Source organism: Carassius carassius, chromosome 27 (genome assembly GCF_963082965.1).
Source record: "Carassius carassius chromosome 27, fCarCar2.1, whole genome shotgun sequence".
In the NCBI taxonomy this organism is placed as follows: domain Eukaryota; kingdom Metazoa; phylum Chordata; class Actinopteri; order Cypriniformes; family Cyprinidae; genus Carassius; species Carassius carassius.
Genome location: NC_081781.1, coordinates 7,075,244 through 7,094,257, shown reverse-complemented (window position 1 = coordinate 7,094,257; position 19,014 = coordinate 7,075,244). Strand labels below are relative to the sequence as shown.

Sequence of the window (19,014 nt, the reverse complement as noted above, 5' to 3'; positions counted from 1 at the left end):
CACCAGGAACTATTTTCCCCCAGACCTGTTGCTTTCTGTGTTTCCACCGCGGTCGAAGTACCATGAAGATTAGGCAAATAGTCTGGTGACGTAGGTCTGTGCATGTTTCTCAATACAAAGTATGCAAAGTACTTGCATCCTCTGTAGTTCGGACTTTGCGCATTCAACTCGGGAGTGTGATGTCCGCAGCAACACAAATCCAGTAATTCTGCAAACAGCAACATACTTGATAACATCAGTCAGCTAGCCTTGGCTACTGCAATTTTCCTCACTGTATATTTACAATAAAACGAAAATAGGATCAAATACCACTGCCTCCTTTCGTTTTCATTTAAACATAACAATAGCCGCAGAAATGTACTTAGTTCAAGGAAATGTGTTTATATTAGGGCTGGGATAAACGATTATTTTTTAAACGATTAATCTAGCGATTATTTGTTCGATGCATCGATTAATCTAACGATTAATTTTTCCGGACCGATTTCGATTTCGATTATCTCCCCATTAATTGACTACTAACAATTTATACATGTTGATTTGCATATCTGAATGAAAAAAACATGAATTCCTTAACATTGCAATATATGTTTATTGCTCTTAAAATTACAAAATAAAAGACTGACTAAGAATGCATTACTTTGCACTTGTATAGAGATAGCATTCAATAAAACCTTGAAGCCTTGAAAACACATAGCTTACTGAACACATAGGGCCTAGCTTACTGAAAAAAAGTTCTTCTTTCAGATGAAAATAACAACAACTTGATGTCTAGCATTCAATAAAAAAGGTCACCCAAAATACTTGTTTAGAGCAATTGAAAGAACACAGTAACCAATGTAAACTTGAGGGCTTTAAGCTAATACAGAGAGTGCTTTTACAAAAAAAACAAAAAAAAAAATTTACAGTGGGAGCCAGCAGCCTGTCATGTAGAAAAAAAAAATCTCTGAATGCTCCACGTGAAACTTTGGTGTTTCGCCCTTTTTCTATCGTGTTTAATGATTTTGATTAATATGCACAAGGGAGAGAGAGAGCAAGAAGCGCTCATGTTGTTTGAAGACTGTGAGTGCGCGCGCACAGCCGGGGCTCTCTCTCGTACGCGCCCTGTCAGGCGCAGCACAGTCATTATATTCTACATCACTCACCGATCAAATAAGGCTTTGACAGCTGCCAAAAAAAAAGATCAATGCAGAAAAAACCCTGGATTGGTTATATAACGTTGGACAGAATGTTGATCCAGCCATCGCGTATATTCAGCGCACATAAGGTAAACGTTTTGCAAATGTTTTTTAGAGAAATAAAAATAGGTCGACGAATCGATGCGCATATTTTGCGTCGACGTATTTTTTGCGTCGACGTCATCGATGACCTCGACGCGTTGTCCCAGCCCTAGTATATATATTATGTGAAATAAATATATATATATATATATTAGGGCTGAAACGATTCCTCGAGTGACTCGATTACAAAAAATGATCGAGGCAAATTCCTCTGCCTCGAAGCCTCTTTTAATTTAATTTAAATCTCACGTCAGGTTCTTTCGCAATGATTTTTTTAATGTGACACAACGCGTTTACGTCACCCACAAAGCGGAAGGAGACACAAGCGCTGCATCTGAAATCTCCCGAAAGGGCCCTATGATTTCCGCGATGCAGAAAACGCGGAGGGAATCGCGGAATCCAGTCATAAAAACGGAATTTACAGTTAAACGTGGAATAGCATGGAAATTTGCCAAATTTTTAATGAATTAATCAAAAATAGGTCATTGCACTTACTATGTGCAATGGACTAATATCTGTAAATATTAAGCCGGAACAGACTATTTAAATATGAATCCTGCATTTTCTGCGTGTCTGTGTTAATGAATGGAGCATAAGCGCGACTTCCTTTATTTACACACACTGAAGCGCGCGTGACGCTCTCTGTAATTTATGCGTTTGCTGTCTCACTAAATAAGACGTGAACACATGAACAACATCTCCAGAACTGCTCTGACAGTCACTACATGAGCATTTGACCGTTTGATTTGAGTAAAACTAGTGTCACATCACATACACAGAACTGTAAAGGTACGTCAACCCGTCAAAATAAAAGTCCGGTTAAAGACTATTGTTCAGCAGAATGTACATAGCCTACTACAAAAAAAAAAAAAAATCTAACTTTTTCTTTTTTTTTTTAAGGTTTAATCACACAACATTTCTTCCATGTTTTATATTTAATAGTAAATCCCCTTTGTTTACCAAAAAGTTAAGTTAATAATCAATAATTAAAAGATAAATTAAATGTTTTATGTGTTTAATGTTTAATGTGCATCTCAGAAAATGCTTTATTTAAAACCCCAACTGAATGGCACTTAAATGCACTTAATTCATCTGTCAACTTTCTTGTCATTTGTTCACAGTACAAATACACACAGAGAAACAATGGGTAATAATTAAATGTTTATTTTTGATGTATGCATTGCACTCTATGCATTAAAAAAATAAAAATATTTTTTCTAAAAAAGGAAACTGTTCATTTTAACGGAGGGACGGAGGGACCGCATGTTCAACAAGGACGTTAATACGCACAAACACACACCAAGACTGTTTGGTGATAAAAGAGTTTATTGTAATTATTGATCAGAGAGCGAGTGATGTGTCGTTCGTGAACGAATCGTTCTTTTTGAACGAATCTTTTAGGTGAACGAATCGTTCTCGTTCACACAATCCACTTACTCATATTTCTCGTTCAGTGAAGTTCCTCCCTCCACAGCAGCGTGGCGCTATAAGAAGCGCATGAGCATCTCTGTGAACCGGGTAACAACCATTTCATCCTGTCAAAGAATTACTCAACCTCGAGCCAATAGCCTTCGAGTATGAGATGTGCCAGAGCATGTGATTTTTTGAATGTAGTGAACGAATACACCCTTCAATGAACAAGTTTCATATGAGTCTGAACTAGATCTAGAGATCTTATCGTTCGTGAACGAAATATCTCAAGACAACCTTGTGCTTTGTTCATCTGAACAACTTAATTAGACTTTATATATTGAATGCGATTATGCACACATTTTAATAAAGCCAGATCAGTTTTTGTTACAAGTGATTATGTTCGTTCACTAAAGACATAACACATAATACACTTTTTTGCCACCTGCTGGCATATTTTGTGTAATACGAAGATATGATCACTGAACGAATCAGTGAACGATTCTGAACAAATCTCTAGAAAGAATCATAATTTCCACCACTACCTGCAACCCTCAGGCCACACTCGCCACTGCAGAAACAAACACAGACTACCTTCCATTACAAAGACATTCACATTTATACTGGTGGCCAGCACCATTACCACATGTGGAGGGACAAACTCACAGAAAACACTTTACACATGTTCCCTTAAATATACAGAGTCTGAAAGAAACATATTGGCATGATGTTCTACTTCATAAATCTACTTTGATGTCATTAATTCGTTCACATTAAACAGGAAATAACAGCAACAACTCGGCCACGTTGCCCCTGAAACCCACACGCTCAATTAATACATGGTAGATTCCCACCCTAAGCGGAACCAATAATTCCTGCCATTGTTTCTTACCAGGACTCTAAAAATCATGGGACAAACGCTACACGGGAACAATACACATAGTTTACAGGTATTTCATTCACTCTCTGATCAATAATTACAATAAACACTTGTATCACCAAACAGTCTCTGTGTGTGTTTGTGCGTATTAACGTCCATGTTGAACGTGCGGTCCCTCCGTGACCGTCACAAGACCCATGAGTCTTATTTTCTCTTGCATAATTAATATTCCACTTTAATTAAGCAAAAACACATTTTATCCGATTACTCGATTAATCGATGTAATTTTTGGTAAAATACTCGATTACTAAAATATTCGATAGCTACAGCCCTAATATATATATATATATATATATATATATATATATATATATATACACACCAACTTTGATGAATAGAAAGTTCAGAAGAACAGCATTTATGTGAAATACACTTCTTTACTATCACTTGTGATTAACTTAATTATTCTTAATTATTAATCATTTCTTTAAAAAAAACTTTGGAGAGGTAGTGTCCATTTTTGTGGGCTCTAAAATATTTTGTCTATAAGTAGCCAAAGTCAAATTAATAAACTTATAAAATTGCACTGATTTTGGAACATTTGTTGACCCCATTTCTTCCAAGAACTTGGTGTCAGTGCACTCAAATCTGTTTATTGTGTTTCGAACTGGGAGCTCAGGGCCTGTTGGGTCTCAGTGGGCTGATGGATCTCAAACTGCACGCTGACCGATCAGAGCCCAAGAGCCTCACACACAAACTGGTTACATTACAACATTGTTACAACAGCATCCACAAGATCAATGCCAGTTAAATGTTCAGCTGTCAGAGAAGCCTAATGCTCCAAACATAGTCTGAACTTTCATTTGAGCTTGTAAATGCCACCGCAGTGTTGTCAATCCTCCTTTTTGCCAGAAGAGAGAAGTGACAAATAGCAGATATCTAAGACATTTCTTAATGACTTGCCAACCCTTGTGAAACACAAGAACATGTTAGCATTATACATTGTGTGTATTATACATTAGCATTGTGTGAACTTAATTTTTTTCAGGGAATTAATTGCAATTAAATACAGTTTGTTTTACATGCTTTTTTGGCCCAATTAAATAGGATTCAATTTTCTTTTGTTGTCTTTGAAATATGGTTATAGTGTACTGCCAAATGGTAAACTGAATTGCACTTGAATTTCTATTGAAATTTGCATGACATTAATTTAAAAACATTTGTAATGATCTTTTTTTAAGCATATCAAAACCTTATTAAAACTGGGGATGTAATTCACTCGTAATGTGATATTCACGATACTGATATCATGTGTTTTTCTCATTATTAAAACAATGTTTTTCAAAATTGTACTTTAAAGCAAGTCTTAAATTTGATGTTTTGAAAACGTATAAACTCTGAAGAACTGTGAGTGCCACCTCTTGGTGACTCAAATAATTATTTTTGTAAAATTTGAACTAACCTACTGACTCGTGTGACGGTGTCTATGAATGTGCAGGTCTGTTCCCAGACCATTTGATAGATGTGATGCGACGTGAGCTGGCGCTGGAGTGTGATTACATAAGAGAAGCCAAGTGTGCTCGGAAATTCAAGTGAGTGAACAAAAACAACCTGGAGACATTTTTCTCACTGCTTATTCAGAGCATCCCATCATTTTATTTGTTAATCTCCCCTTCTATAAAACCATGTGTGGGCTGTGGGCTCACAAGCGGTCTACATGACATTTCAGGCTGCCATGTTCCTGATATCAAAGCTAAATTCATCCTACACCCCATAATTCCTTTGAAAGGAAGGTTTGCACACACACGAAAATAAACACTACAACTGCTTGGATTGATTGTGCACTTCTGTATCCTCATATAACAGCTTCTCTGGAGTGTTGGGGCCTAAGCACCGGGCTAAAAATAACCGCCTAGCTTGTAGGCCAAGGATTGAATGATTTGATCTTAAGGAACAGTTTGGGTGCTGACATATTTTAAATATAGCACAAATTGAAATAATAAACATTGTAAACAAGCCTGTACCCTGTGTCCTGTCCTCTACTGGGACCCTGACTTCACAGGAAGGGTGGAGAATGAAACGCCCGTTCCAAGAGAGAGATATGGTTATGTACATGCCTTCAGGGTGAGATGTGTCTTTTACTTTTGAGCAGACCAATGAGACACTCAGGGTTCAGCAGATTAGCTCTTTTCAAAACTATTTTGTTTCCTGCAAGTATTGACGTAGTTTAAACCCATAAAGCCTCAAATCCGGAAGAGCTGAGGAAATAATCAGACTCCTTCTAGAATGTCTTCTCTTTATCAGGTAGTCCAGTTGATTTTATTGAAATGGTTCATATGGACAGTTGACCTTCAGTTGACCTTTTCAGCTTGTCTGAAAGTGGTTTTATAGAAGAAAAAAATCTAATATAAATAATTAAAAGAAAACCGATTAATTTGAGTCATCACTCAGTAGTGTTTACACACAGCAAAAAAGTGACTTTACTTTATACAATTTTTGGCTTGTTTCAAGTACAAATATCTAAATGTGGTTTGTTTAAAACAAGAAAATACAGCTATAATTGTAAGGAAAAATAAGCTTGTTTTCCTTTTTAATTTTATTTTTCATACCCCATTTGCTTATAGATTTTTCTTATCTTAAGAATAGACCTCACTTAATTTTGATAATTTCTCGGAAGAGAGAACTTATTATCTTGATAATAATGGCTTTGCAGTGCTGAAGTGTGCAGCATCCTGTTAAGTAATTACATATTTACTGCCACTGGATTACGTTTCATGTTGTGTAAATCTGTGTGGTCAGAGTATGTTGTTGTCGTCTTTGATATAGATGTATAGATCTAGCCTTGTTACATAACAGCAGAATAGTTAGTATTGCTACTTCTAATATGAACTTTTCTTGTTGCTAGATAGTTTTCAAATATCTAGCTTAACTGTATTTCAAAGTTTACATACCCAATTTTTAAGCTTCGTTGTGGATATCCTCACACCTAGAGAATAGCATCATGGTTTTTCCCACATCCCACATGCAGAAGCAGATGTATGTGTGTGTTTATCATCACGTCTTGTCTGTGGTGCACGTGTGGGGTAGCATGCTTTCACAGGGATGCTGACTTGTGCTCAGTGACTTAGAAGCTTTGTGGTTTTTGGCAGGGAACTTCTGAAAGATCACCCCTTCTTCTACGTGCCAGAGGTAATCGACGAACTTAGCAGCCAGCATGTCCTCACCACTGAACTGGTGCCTGGATTTCCCTTGGATCAGGCTGATGGACTTTCACAAGAGTTGAAAAATGAGGTATTCACTGTTGCTGGTAAAATTGTTTCAGTGAATGAAATGAAAAGAAACGGCACTATTACATCTACCAGGGAATAAGCAGGATATTTAAGGCTTCACATACCTTCACAAATAAAATTAATACCATGTGAGAGGATTAGGGCAGTGTTTATGGTAACATATATTAAACTATAAAATAAATAAATAAATAAAAAAACTGATAAAAATCTGATTTTCAGTTCAGATACAGGTTTCTTGAAAAACGAAAGTTACACATTCCAGTCTTTAGAATATCTTTTTAAGAAAAGGGATGAATAAATTGTATCAATTATTATATTCATTTAAAATGTATAAATGCATCTTGCTACCATAAATGATTGAATTTTTAGAAGTCACAGCTTCTTGTCAATCCACCAGTTCGCATTTACTGTGTGTTTGCTTCATAAAAACATGGGTCAGTTTTGCATTGGTTTGAAAAAAAACCTAACATTAAACCATTTCTTGATTCTTGTCTTTCCGTCCTCAAATTTAAGAACATTGAAATTTATGATTAAAACTTTTCTTGTACCATTTAAGACTTTTTATGGCTTAAATTTGCTACATCTAAATGTAAAACTTAAGGACTCAAAGAAAACATATATGTTCAGACCATCCACAAACATTCAAAACATTTGTAATTGGATTATGAGTTGGTTGCTACCTTATTGGACTGAGAAATATGTTCAGCTTACTTTCTAGTACTTTCAGTTCTCCTACTGTTAATAACAGTAATTAACATCATTATAGTTTAGCAAGTTATATAAGCACATTAAAATTTGTTTGTTGTTTCAGGCCATGTCATATTCTATGATGCCTGAGTCACATGGTCTCAAACGTGGCCAGTATGGAAGCCAGTGAGCCTCCTGAAGCATTATCGCCACCTGATGGTGGAAATGTTTTATTGCATTAGTAGGGCAAAGCGTAAACAAGGTTATATCCATACCATAAAAAAAAGTTAAGGAATGAAGTTTAAAATAATTAAACTGCGTTGACCAAATCGTGAATAGAGGTAATGATGCACACTGACATAAATGAAGGCAATAAATGTGACTGATTTTTTAACAGACCACACAACTATTTAAATGCTCATTATTTATGTAGTATGTAAACATTGCATTAAAACATTGATTTGTTTTGAGTTGGAACTGATTTATAATTTTATACTAAGTGCTACATAAAGCCTAAATATTGTGGATTTAAAGCAGTTTAGTGCATGTGTAGTAACCATACTTTTTTATTTTTTAACAGGTCTGCGAGAACATCCTGTTCCTGTGTCTGAGAGAGCTGTTCGAGTTCAGATACATGCAGACGGATCCCAACTGGTCTAATTTCTTTTATGATCCACAAACCCACAGGGTAAGAGAGAACGCCACTATGACATTTCCCAGTTGTTTACTCTATCAGATTAGAACCACAAGGCTGAATTTGCTTTAAACCTGCTTGGATACTGGTGTCTTTACAGAAGCTGAAATATAAGTTTTGATGAATTAAACATTTGTTTCATCACAAGATAATTCCCGTACTTTCACTTGTTTTGACTTTACTATCATTCTAAAATGTAGAAAGTATTAGTAAAGAATAGGTGGCTTGTCATGCCTTTTGACTGGTGTTGCAAATATTTACACAATTATTATTAAAAAGTGTTTTTGTTGTTGCTGTTTTTACTTTTTTTTTTTCTTTTTTTTAGGAAATTAATACTTCTATTTACCAACCATGCATTAAATTGTTCAAAACGAGTAGCAAAGACATTTATAATGTTACAAAAGATTTCTATTTAAATTAGTGTTATGATGTTGTAGTTGTTGTTATTATAAATAAAAAGAATAATTATAATATGAAATATTTTTTGAGCAGCAGATCCTATCAGAATGATTTCTGAAGGATCGTATAACACTGAAGCCTGGAGTAATAAGTACTATAAAATTCAGCTTTACAATCAGAGGGCTTAGTTATATACTTAAATATATTAAAATACAAATTAGATTTTTAAATGATAATATTTAACATTGTTACTTTTTCAATCTTCAAAATGTTACATTTATACCTTTTTTTTGTAATATTTATCATTTTATATGCCATTTATTTACAGAATTTTATTAGAACATTTATATTAACATCCTACCCAACCCCACAGTGTCTATGATTGATTTATTGTATTTGAGTATTTTGTAGTCATTTGAAAAGGAAGTGTATTGTTTTGGCTTCGTCACTTGGTATAATCAAGCTGTTCTTCAATCCATAGGTTGCTTTGCTGGACTTTGGTGCAACAAGAGGGTTTGAGGAGAGTTTCACTGATCTTTATATTGAAGTAAGACACAAAACATTTTACAATTTAAAAAAAAGTTAACTATTTAAATATGTTATTTCTTTAACTGATTGCATCTTCCTCTTTAAAACAGATCATCAAGGCTGCAGCAGATGGTAATCGAGAAGAAGTGCTGAAGCGATCCATAGACATGAAGTTCTTGACTGGTTATGAGTCAAAGGTAGTAATATACCAGATATTTTTGTTGTAAGCTGCACATATGACAAATAAGGGGTGTTAACACAAGCTCTCCTCCTCATCCAGGCCATGGTAAATGCCCATGTGGATGCTGTGATGATCCTGGGTGAGGCTTTTGCCTCTGAGGAGCCATTTAATTTCGGGGCGCAGAGCACCACAGAGCGCATCCACAACCTCATCCCCGTCATGCTGAAACAGCGCCTCATCCCTCCACCAGAAGAAACCTACTCTCTGCACCGCAAAATGGGCGGCTCCTTCCTCATCTGCTCCCGGCTGAATGCTAAGCTTAGCTGCAAAAATATGTTTGACAAGGCCTACAGCAATTACTGGAGCAACAAGAAAAAAGGACCAAGCCTGTGACAGATGGGGCTTGTCAAACAGGAGAAACTCGGATAAGCACAACATGCTCTGGCTAATCACTCGAATGTAAACAAATGGCACTTTTGTCTCGACTGACCCAACCGTACCATCACACATGTTTTTTTTTGGCTTTTGTTTTTCCTTTTGAGTGTTTTAATGGGAAATAATATCCATGATTGATCCATGGTTGTGTGGTGCAAAGATTGCTATTCAAACAGATCTATCTATGTGCCTACCGAAATTCCTATTGGTTACTCATCAGGTGTGGTGATTGGCTGTAGAACGTTTCATAACCAAGACAGTTTTTTTTCCAGGTTGCTGGAGTACATTTGTGAGGACCGTCTCCCTAAATCAGTATATTAACTCTTATGTTTATTGTATGAGAAATCATTCAAATGTGTGTTTTTCTTCTTTCTTTTTTTTGGTTTGTGATTTGTGAATATTACGCACAATATTGGTAAAAGTATGAAAAAGGGAAGTCTCTGAATGAAAAGATCAGAAGTCAGGGCAGGTTTTGATGCTGCAGTCACATTTGGTATGAGTGTGTAGGTTGACTATAAGCTTGCTTGCTTTAGCCTGTTGGACCACCACAACTTCTTTGTCATAATGCATTTTTAAAAGCTAGGATATTAATGATGGCATGAGGTATCACTTCTCTGATGTTTGAGATGTACAGGAATTTAAATGTGCCTACATGAAGGTGAGAATATGAGAACGCGTTATGGTTTGAGCATTGATGGAAAAGGTGTTCTTCTAATGTTCCTGCTATTGGCTTTCTTATTAAAATATTGTGATAAAATTGTCTGAATGTATTACATTTTTGGAATCAACACCCCAGTCTTAAATGTTTATTAGCAGGCTTGTTGTTTTTGTCTACTCATTTGACCATACATTTTCAACTATTAACAGTTAAAGCATTTGAAGCAAGAACATTTACATGTACCGGTTTAAGACAGATTGAAGTTTGCTCATTGCATTTTCATTTGCTGGACACTCAAGAAGACCATGATGTGAATCATGAAAGAGCACATTAACATGTTCCACAATATTCACACGAGAAGATGTTTTTAAGCTGGGACACACGTAGTTATGGTTGAAGGTATGGTGCATTATCACCAGTACTGCAGGTTTATCAGCTGTAAAGACAGATGAAAAATTAAGAATAATTTTACATTAGAATTAGAATTTTAATTGTCAAGATACAAGTGCAAGAAGGACTAAACCCATGAAATTACCTTTTGCAGACTAGTCCTATAACGGTTATATGAAACCTGTATTAAACTGGCTACATTTCTATCAAATACAATATTCAGATATAATATAGAAACTAGTTAAGCATTGTTTTAATAAATAATTACCTGGAATTTTCTTCAATGCTTCTTCAGCATCAATTCCAGCTCGTGATGTCACAGGACTGAAGGCCAGTATCAACTGACAATCGCATAATACACTCTCTTTAACTCCCTTGAGCTGGGCAAGAATTTGCTTGTCCGTTCCCAAGGTTCGACCACAAAAAAATGGATGCACTCGGACTGTAGGCTCTGCATAGGAAAAATATATTAGGAGGGTGGGTATGAAACATATATTTTAAAAACCCATAATAGAAGCATTTGCGCTAGTGCTCTCAAGACTTCAGAAACCCACTGTATATTTTAATAATAAAAAATTATTTAAAATCTCTTAAAGCAAAGTTTGCAAAAATGTGGTTTTGAGCAATTGGGTGATACTCTTGGGAGTAATCAGAATTTTTACTTTTACACACCAAAAGAGTGAATCTGCATTGTTGGAGGGTTCATATCTGTTGGGAATGAGCTTGAAAATGTTCTCCTGCTTGACGTTCCCTCTTTATCCCAGTCTTCTTTTCTAGCATATGCCTCAGTGAAACCGTTCAAGACCTCAATGTATGGTTTCAGTGATGCTTGTGCTGCTTTGAGCTGATCCTCCATTTGTCTAAACGCTCGAAGGGACTCCTTCAAAACATCCTGTACAGCAGCATCATCTAGGAAAAAGTCATAAGGCCGCTATGAAACATCTCTTTAACAAAGACAACTCCACTTGTTCTCTGCTATAACTGAAAAATGGTAGATCTGTAGGTCATGAGTAACTCACTGTTTTGGTGCATTACATGCGTCAGTGCAACAGCCAATGTGTCTGGGCCATGTTGAAGTGAATCCTTTCAGGAATCAAATAATAATTACAGATGAGTAATAAGCTACTCACTTATCTGTAAACATACAAATAATTGGAGCATGTACATATGGACACAGTTTACTTCATTTACATTGTATTTGGTTTCTGTAACATGGCATTTTAGTATTAAATATATAAAATGACACCAAAAGGTCACAATTAATATCATATTAAAAATTATTTTAATAGTAAATAAAAGCACACCTGCTGATTGTCAAATGTTAGTGGAACCCTTCATTGTTAAAGTGATGAACTACACCTGTGTGAACTTCGGTTTGGAGGAAATGGCCACAAACATGCATCCAAAATTGTGTTTGGTACTATTTGGTTGTTTAAAAAAGGCCATTAAGTTAGATTTTTTTTTTTTTGTCTGATACCATGAAATCCCTACTCTTTTAGGAGTGATTTGAGTGTGAACACTTTTTTTTTTTGAAGTGCCATTGAAGTTTCATTTAACTAGCATATTGACCAAAGACATTACCTTCAATGTGTCTGTGATGAGTGTCATAATTGTCCTTCTGAGCTGAAAGTTCCTAACACCAGGAAAAAGCTCATTCAGATCCTCTCTTGTCAAAGTAAGGATTTGAGGATCGTCAATGTCTGCATCTAGAAACAGGTGGACATAATGGAGCATGTCACATTGCAAAAGCTTAGTTTTATACATTTATTTTTTATATTTGTCTTGGGGTATATTAAATAAATGGCATTAGAAACATTATCAGGTGACATACATACCATCTAGGACAGAAGTCTGAGAGACTGCATGGATTTGTTGTCGAAGAGCTCTAACGTTAGCCTTCTTGAAAATATAGAAATAGAGATTAAAATTTGTTAAAATTTAACCCTGACACAAGCACCCTTTATATAGACTTCCTTGCCAGCACATACCATAACATCTGAAGCAAAAATATTGTATTTTATAATATTAAAATCAGTTTGTAAAGAAAAGTTTTTGCATGTTTGCTAATTTTACCTTTTCATTTGTGGACCTCCGTGTGTTTGGATTTAACCACGCAAATCCACTGGAAAACCAAGAAGATCCTGCGCTGCTCATTTCTAGTATATTGAAACCGAAAGTTGATATTGCTAAAACTAAATTGGTTCAGTTCTGTACACACACTGACTCTGGTTCAGTCACGGCGTCTCAACTGCATCAAGGAGTAAAATCAGAGGCGTGTCAAGATCTGATCTAGGACCTGCAGTCTCCAGCGATAGGTTGTTTTAGCGTGAAGACCCGCCCCTTTTGGTGTGTTGTGGGAAGAGCGTTTTCTCATTGGCTGGTGGAGAATAGGGGCGTATTATGTATGAAAGGATCTCGGCGAGAGGACGGTAATGTTATAGCTACTCTTGACTGTTTTGTGAGCATTGAGTGTTAAATATGCCTTTCTAAATTTAAAGTTTAGGGTATATCGATGTGATACGGATTGTATGACGGTGGCGTGGAGCAGCATAGGATTTATGTGACGTAGTGCCGTCATGCCTTATTCTTTTGGCTGGGAATATTGGTGGGCAGTGATGGTGGCAGTGGTCTTGAAGACTACACTTATGCACTGCAATAAAGGAGCATGTAGGGCTGCAGGCAGCTTCTGTGTGCAAATGCAGGCTTAGTCCATGCATTCAGATGTGTTTTATTTTTCAAATTCTTAGCCTTAGTGCAACCAGAATCTGCTTGAGGGACACTGAATTAATGAAATTACGAAATTCTACAAAGGATCTTACCTATATGTTACTGTTATTTATTTGTTTTTGATTATGATAAAATAATTATCTAATATAGATAGCGGTGGATCCCTACCCATGCTTCTCTGTATCTAGCATTGATTTGTGTGGATCATGGATCAGACCCAGGATTACATGTCTGCCACATGTGTACCCAGCAAGAGGAAAATGTCAAAACCAAAACTAAACCCCCAAACACCAGGTATTTCTGTATTAATCTAAGATTTATTCAATTCTAAACTTTGTAAACCCCATAAGGTTTATTGTGATGTGGTTGCACTCCCTGAACATGATCACATGTAGTCTGAAATTAATTATTCTACATTATGATCTATTAGATATGTAACTTTTGAGTTGTTACATTTATTAAATCTATTATATATAATTCTAAAGAGTTGATTGCATCCTCAACAGTAGATGTCATGAAAGATTTGGGAAGAGAAGCTGAAAATAGTGGAATGAAACCATCCAAAGTAAGTCCATATATAGAATATAGAATTCTATATATAGAATATATTTAGGTATTTAGTCAAATTAAACATGAGACCATCAAAACTAATATTGTTACTGCATTTCTGTTACTGAATTTTAGAAAGAAAAGACAAGCTCTCAGAAAATTAAGAGAACTTACACCAGAAAAAAGTGAGTTTTGCCAACAAAAAATGTGTGCCAACATTTTTCAATTACCAAATGTTAACTGCATTGAACAAATTTTAATCATTTAGTTTGATCTCAGATTCAGAGTCATTTGAAACATGTTTGCTCCTTCAGTAGTAATGTATTGCACCATATACTGAATCAATTATGGTGTCGAAACGTCATGTCTTAAGGTACCATGATCTCCAGCCTGTGGTTATGAGACCTACAGAAGATTCAGACCATGGGTCATCTTGCAGTTCAGTTATTACATCCAGTCTGGTCAATGGTTTGGCAAGCCAATATATGAACCACACCAGTGAAATGATGGGAAAAACTGATGGATCCAGTTCGAACACATTAATAGAGACAGGTAAGTACAGACTTAAATATAAATAGATAAACTGATATATGACATTTTAAATAATGTCCAAAAGTTGCACATGTTTTTATGCTACAGATTTAAAGCTAAAGAAGAAGCACAAGATTGAGGAAACTGACCAGCCCTCCTTAAAAAAGTACATTGAGGAAGTAAAGCAATCCGGTATGCAGTTCTTGTTTTTCTTCTGTAATTCATGATACAACATGAATAGTGCAGACCACATCTTTTTTGCTTAACAGTACCTGTTATAGTTCCCGTTGCTCAGTTCACTCAGAAGAATCAGATAACTGACAGCACACAGGAGCAGAAATCATCTCCGCACACTAAGAAGGAGTCACCTGTTTATCCGCCAGGTAAATGAGACAGTGGCTAAATGAAAACAGCTCAGACATACTGTATGTTTTAAGTATTCATAATATATATATTGTGGTTCTTTACAGGAAGTCAGGAGGAAAAATGGCAGCTTCAGATTTTGGCAAAGGGCAGAGTAAGCTGCCCAAAATGCAAAAGTGTTGGAAGAAAGACAGTGGATGGGTTAAAGAAGCACCTGGAAACCTGCAAGCTGGTACATTCATATAGCAAAGTTTGTGAAAATATCGTTGAGATATAGCAGATTTTTTTAGCACTGAATTCTGCATCTGATTTTGTTTTTGTTCTATGTGTAGAATCCTTTTACATGTCCACATTGTGAAAAACAACTGAAAACTTCAACAGGAATGAAGTACCACCTCATGGCTGACCATAACAACTTGGTTAGGTTTTATTAGATTTTTTTTCTAAACTGGTAGTGACATTGACAGAGAAAATTATGGTATTGACACTAAAATTAATTTCTTGTTTGTTTTTTCAGCCCATTCCAGATACAGGGAATGACCTAGTTGACCAAGCCGTAAAGGAGAAATTACGCAAAGTATTAAAAAGGATGGGCAAATTAAAATGTTCAAAAGAGGTGTGGTCATTTATCTGTATTGCATTAAATGCAGTTTAAAAGGCTTTGGAGGTCAGCACATAAACACTGGTAAAAATATTAGTAATAAACAAGAAAATTAAATGAATATGTTTATTCAGCAAAGAGGCATTAAATAATCCTGGAAAAAAAATGTAACACATTTTCCACAAAAATAATAAGCAGAACTCTTTTCAACATTAATAACAATAAGAAATGTTTCTTGAGCACAAGTCAGCATATGTAAAAATGTATTATTGAAAGATCATGTGAGTTTTTTTAAACTAATAATAAATAAATGACGATAGTAAAAGTTTAAACAATGACTGTATAGCATTGTGGATTTTTAAAAAGGTGATGAATATTTTGTTTTAGGGTTGCACTGGAAGTTTCACTAGTATAATGGGTTATGTGTACCACATGAAGAAATGCGGCAAAGAGGCGTCAGAGCTGGAGAAGCTCTTATTGAACTGCAAACACTGTGGCAAAGCATATCGTTCCAGAGCGGGCCTGGAGTACCATGTCAAGAACGAACACAGTCCGGTGAGTCCCCCTCTCCATTATTCAAAAAGCATTTACCAAAATGTCATTCAGGCTGTTGATGTTTTCATGCTTATCTGTTGTTGCAGATGAACCAAGAAAGTGAAGTAGAGGAGCTGAAGACACAGAAAGAGCCCGTCCCAGAGCGGACACAGAGTGGTCGGACCAAGCGCTTGTCGGCGCAGGTGGCCGTGTTCCACCTGAGGGAGATCGCCAGTGAGGAGCTGCTGAAGGAATGGCCCAAAAGAAAAGTGCAGCGTGACCTGGTGCCAGATGACAGGAAGGTGTATATGTCAAACTATGCTAACATGTTGTATGTTTAATGATTCAGAACCTGTGTGAAGCTTTTTTTGGTAAGGCACCATCAGCTTTGTTTGTTTTGCACACTTTCAAGGATTCACTAAAAGGTTTAATTTCACTTTTTGAGAGCTATGAAGGAAGAATCAATCTCGTATTCATTTGTATAAGCATTCATGGTATTTTTGTGTCTATGTAGCTGAAGTATTCTCGTCCAGGTTTGCCGGCCTTCAGTCAGGAGACTCTACGGAAGTGGAAGAATGAAGTCAAGCTGCATAAAAAAGTGCAGTGTCCAAACAAGGTGTGAATATCATGCATAAACAGATATTATTCCAGGTGTTTTTACCATTGTGTTTGAATTTAAAGGACCATTCATTAGTGTTTTGTGCATGTTTTGCATGGATTTTGGCATTATGCAGAATCATAGATTTTCAGTGAATGAATGGTTTGCCGAACAAAATGTGTAATGATCATCTTTGTTGTTAAAATAGGGATGTAACTGCTTCTATACCAGCGTATCTGGCCTAAAGGCTCATCTTGGGCTATGTACCTTGGTAAGGAATAAATTGCCTTTCAGACATGTTACACACAAAATACAGTCAAAACAGTAATATTGTGAAATATTACTACAATTTAAAATAACTGTTTTCTTTTTACATACATTTTAAATAGTAATTTATTCCAGTCATGGCAAAGCTGAATTTTTAGCAGCCATTACTCCAGTCTTCATTGTCACATACACACGATCCTTTGGAAATCATTAATATACTGATTTGGTGCTTTGAAATTTGTCTGCTTAATATGAAAATTGTATTTTTTTTTAGAGTTCTTTAATAAATATGAATGTCAAAAGAGTACTATTTATTAGAAATAGAAATCTTTTGTAAGGTTACGAATGTCTTAACTGTCACCTTTGATCAGTTTAATGCGTCCTTGCAGACTAAAGAAAATCGTATTGACTCCGAATTGTTGAATGGCGTAGTGTATGTAGTTAGACCAGAAAATATATTCATCTCTACAGTATAACTAAATAACTATTGCTTTGTTATTGGTACCTAAATCAGTAAGTTTCTATTGATTTTTCTTATTTAATGAAAAGTTATGAAAAGACGATGAACCTTCTTTATTTTTCCCTGCAGGGTGAATTTGAGACTGGGAAATATAAATGCTTGATATGTAAGAAAGAATTCAACTCTGAAAGTGGAGTCAAGTATCACATTAATTCCATTCATTCTCAGGTAACAAAATAAAAGTTTATTTTATTTCATTTTCCGCTCTTTATATATTATAAGAAATGTGTATTTTTATAATAAGTATTCTCATTGTCATCATTTTTCATAGGATTGGTTTGTTATTCGGTCCAAATCTAAGAGTTCAAAGTTAGATAAACCGCACAGGACTGAGCCAAAGGAAGATTCCATGAAGAGTCCAGACCTTCCCTTACCAAACCCAAACTGGAAGGATAGACAGATGTCTGAGGTGCCCACATCAAGTGGAGTGGAAACCCCTGGAAGAGTGGAAATGAAGAAGAAGGAGGGGAACAACAAACAGAAAGAGAAGAAAAGCAGGCAGGAGAAAGACTGCTATGAGTTCAGCGGCAGTGACAGTCCCAGCAGCAGCAGCAGTAGTGAGAGCTCCAGCAGCGAGTCAGAGACCGAGACTGAGGACCAAGCGGCACACAGACATGACAACTGGGCCCTCAGCAGGCCCTTCAAGAAGCAACCTAAAAGTGATTCATAAATCATTCCTTTTCCAAATATGGAGTTCTTCCAGTTTTCAAGATTAAAAGAGATTAAAGAGAAACACATCCATTCAAAGGTTTAGGGTCAGTAAGATTAGTCTTTAGTATCACACGATCCTTCAGAAATCATTCTTATATGCTCATTTGGTGCTCAAGAAATCAACATTAAACACAGTGCTGCTTAATATTTTATTATATATTATATGTATTTACTTTTGAGAAGTTGAATGCATCCTTGTTGAATAATATTTTTATTTGTAGGATTATTTGCTGAATTGTTTCACTTTTATTGACAAGAGGAACTGTGTATATTAAAAGGCCACATGCAATTCGTTTAAAATGTATTTGAAAGTAATATGACAATTTGACTTTATTATTATTTCATTTTAGGAATAAAGTAAAAGCCATGTGTATTGAATGTAGTAGAGCATTATTTTTATTTTTCTGTAAGCATTGTCTCATGCTCTGTACCTGTAAGTTTCACAGTGGACCAGTGACCGGCTTTATTAAAGCAGTTGCATGCAACGATGTTCATGAATGCTGCTGTTTTTATTATTAGTATTATTATTTATTATTAAATGTGATTCTAACACCATAGAAATGATACTCTGTAACAGTTGAATTGGCCTTTAGTGTGAAGGTACATAGTGCTTTAGAATAATTATTCCCGGATGTCAGGGAGAGAAATAGTGTTTGTTGAAATGCATTTAAAAGCTGTTGTATTGATTTGAATTAAAATCCATGTAATGGATTTGTCTGTTGAGGTCTTTTCTACTTTATTTATTTATTTATTTTTTAAATTTTAACACAAATTCGCATATTTC

General features: G+C 35.6%; 3 protein-coding genes across 6 annotated transcripts in view; 2 read left to right on the top strand and 1 right to left on the bottom strand.

Annotated features, from left to right (window-relative positions):
- coq8aa (coenzyme Q8A, genome duplicate a) overlaps positions 1–10,540 on the top strand; it is a 33,438-nt gene extending 22,898 nt beyond the window's left edge. For all 3 annotated transcript variants that reach the window (XM_059512376.1, XM_059512375.1, XM_059512377.1), the window contains 6 exons: positions 5,066–5,159; positions 6,717–6,858; positions 8,125–8,232; positions 9,119–9,184; positions 9,276–9,362; positions 9,446–10,540. In XM_059512376.1, the coding sequence (XP_059368359.1) occupies positions 5,066–5,159; positions 6,717–6,858; positions 8,125–8,232; positions 9,119–9,184; positions 9,276–9,362; positions 9,446–9,739 (791 nt within the window). In that variant the 3' untranslated portion in view covers positions 9,740–10,540. The remainder of the gene's footprint in view (positions 1–5,065; positions 5,160–6,716; positions 6,859–8,124; positions 8,233–9,118; positions 9,185–9,275; positions 9,363–9,445) is intronic.
- A 33-nt stretch (positions 10,541–10,573) lies between these two features.
- si:ch211-245h14.1 (uncharacterized protein LOC563420 homolog) lies at positions 10,574–13,057 on the bottom strand. 2 transcript variants are annotated; one of them, XM_059512379.1, is made up of 7 exons: positions 12,903–13,057; positions 12,665–12,725; positions 12,411–12,535; positions 11,849–11,912; positions 11,502–11,738; positions 11,098–11,280; positions 10,574–10,875 (listed from the first exon to the last, which is right to left on the bottom strand). In XM_059512379.1, the coding sequence occupies exons 1-7, from the start codon at positions 12,981–12,983 to the stop codon at positions 10,673–10,675; spliced, it is 954 nt and encodes a 317-aa protein (XP_059368362.1). In that variant the 5' UTR covers positions 12,984–13,057; the 3' UTR covers positions 10,574–10,672. The 2 variants fall into 2 exon arrangements, with proteins under 2 accessions (XP_059368362.1, XP_059368361.1); XM_059512378.1 differs by having other exon boundaries at positions 12,665–12,728; positions 12,903–13,054.
- A 191-nt stretch (positions 13,058–13,248) lies between these two features.
- znf512 (zinc finger protein 512) lies at positions 13,249–18,941 on the top strand. Its single transcript, XM_059512374.1, has 15 exons — positions 13,249–13,850; positions 14,063–14,121; positions 14,241–14,290; positions 14,479–14,657; positions 14,745–14,828; positions 14,906–15,019; positions 15,107–15,231; positions 15,332–15,418; positions 15,517–15,615; positions 15,988–16,155; positions 16,242–16,436; positions 16,649–16,750; positions 16,941–17,003; positions 17,589–17,687; positions 17,791–18,941. Exons 1-15 carry the CDS (start codon positions 13,763–13,765, stop codon positions 18,187–18,189), a joined length of 1,911 nt encoding a protein of 636 aa, XP_059368357.1. The 5' UTR covers positions 13,249–13,762; the 3' UTR covers positions 18,190–18,941.
- Positions 18,942–19,014: the final 73 nt, after the last annotated feature.

Excerpts from the sequence above, each read along its gene's own strand:
- si:ch211-245h14.1 (XM_059512378.1), bottom strand. The coding sequence starts at position 12,983 with ATGAGCAGCGCAGGATCTTCTTGGTTTTCCAGTGGATTTGCGTGGTTA. Across the intron at positions 11,739-11,848 it reads GCATGTAATGCACCAAAACA|ATGATGCTGCTGTACAGGAT; the intron begins GTGAGTTACTCA and ends ACTTTTTCCTAG. Across the intron at positions 10,876-11,097 it reads AGCATTGAAGAAAATTCCAG|CTGATAAACCTGCAGTACTG; the intron begins GTAATTATTTAT and ends CTGTCTTTACAG.
- znf512 (XM_059512374.1), top strand. The coding sequence starts at position 13,763 with ATGGATCAGACCCAGGATTACATGTCTGCCACATGTGTACCCAGCAAG. Across the intron at positions 14,829-14,905 it reads TGAGGAAGTAAAGCAATCCG|TACCTGTTATAGTTCCCGTT; the intron begins GTATGCAGTTCT and ends TTTGCTTAACAG. Across the intron at positions 16,437-16,648 it reads TGGTGCCAGATGACAGGAAG|CTGAAGTATTCTCGTCCAGG; the intron begins GTGTATATGTCA and ends GTGTCTATGTAG.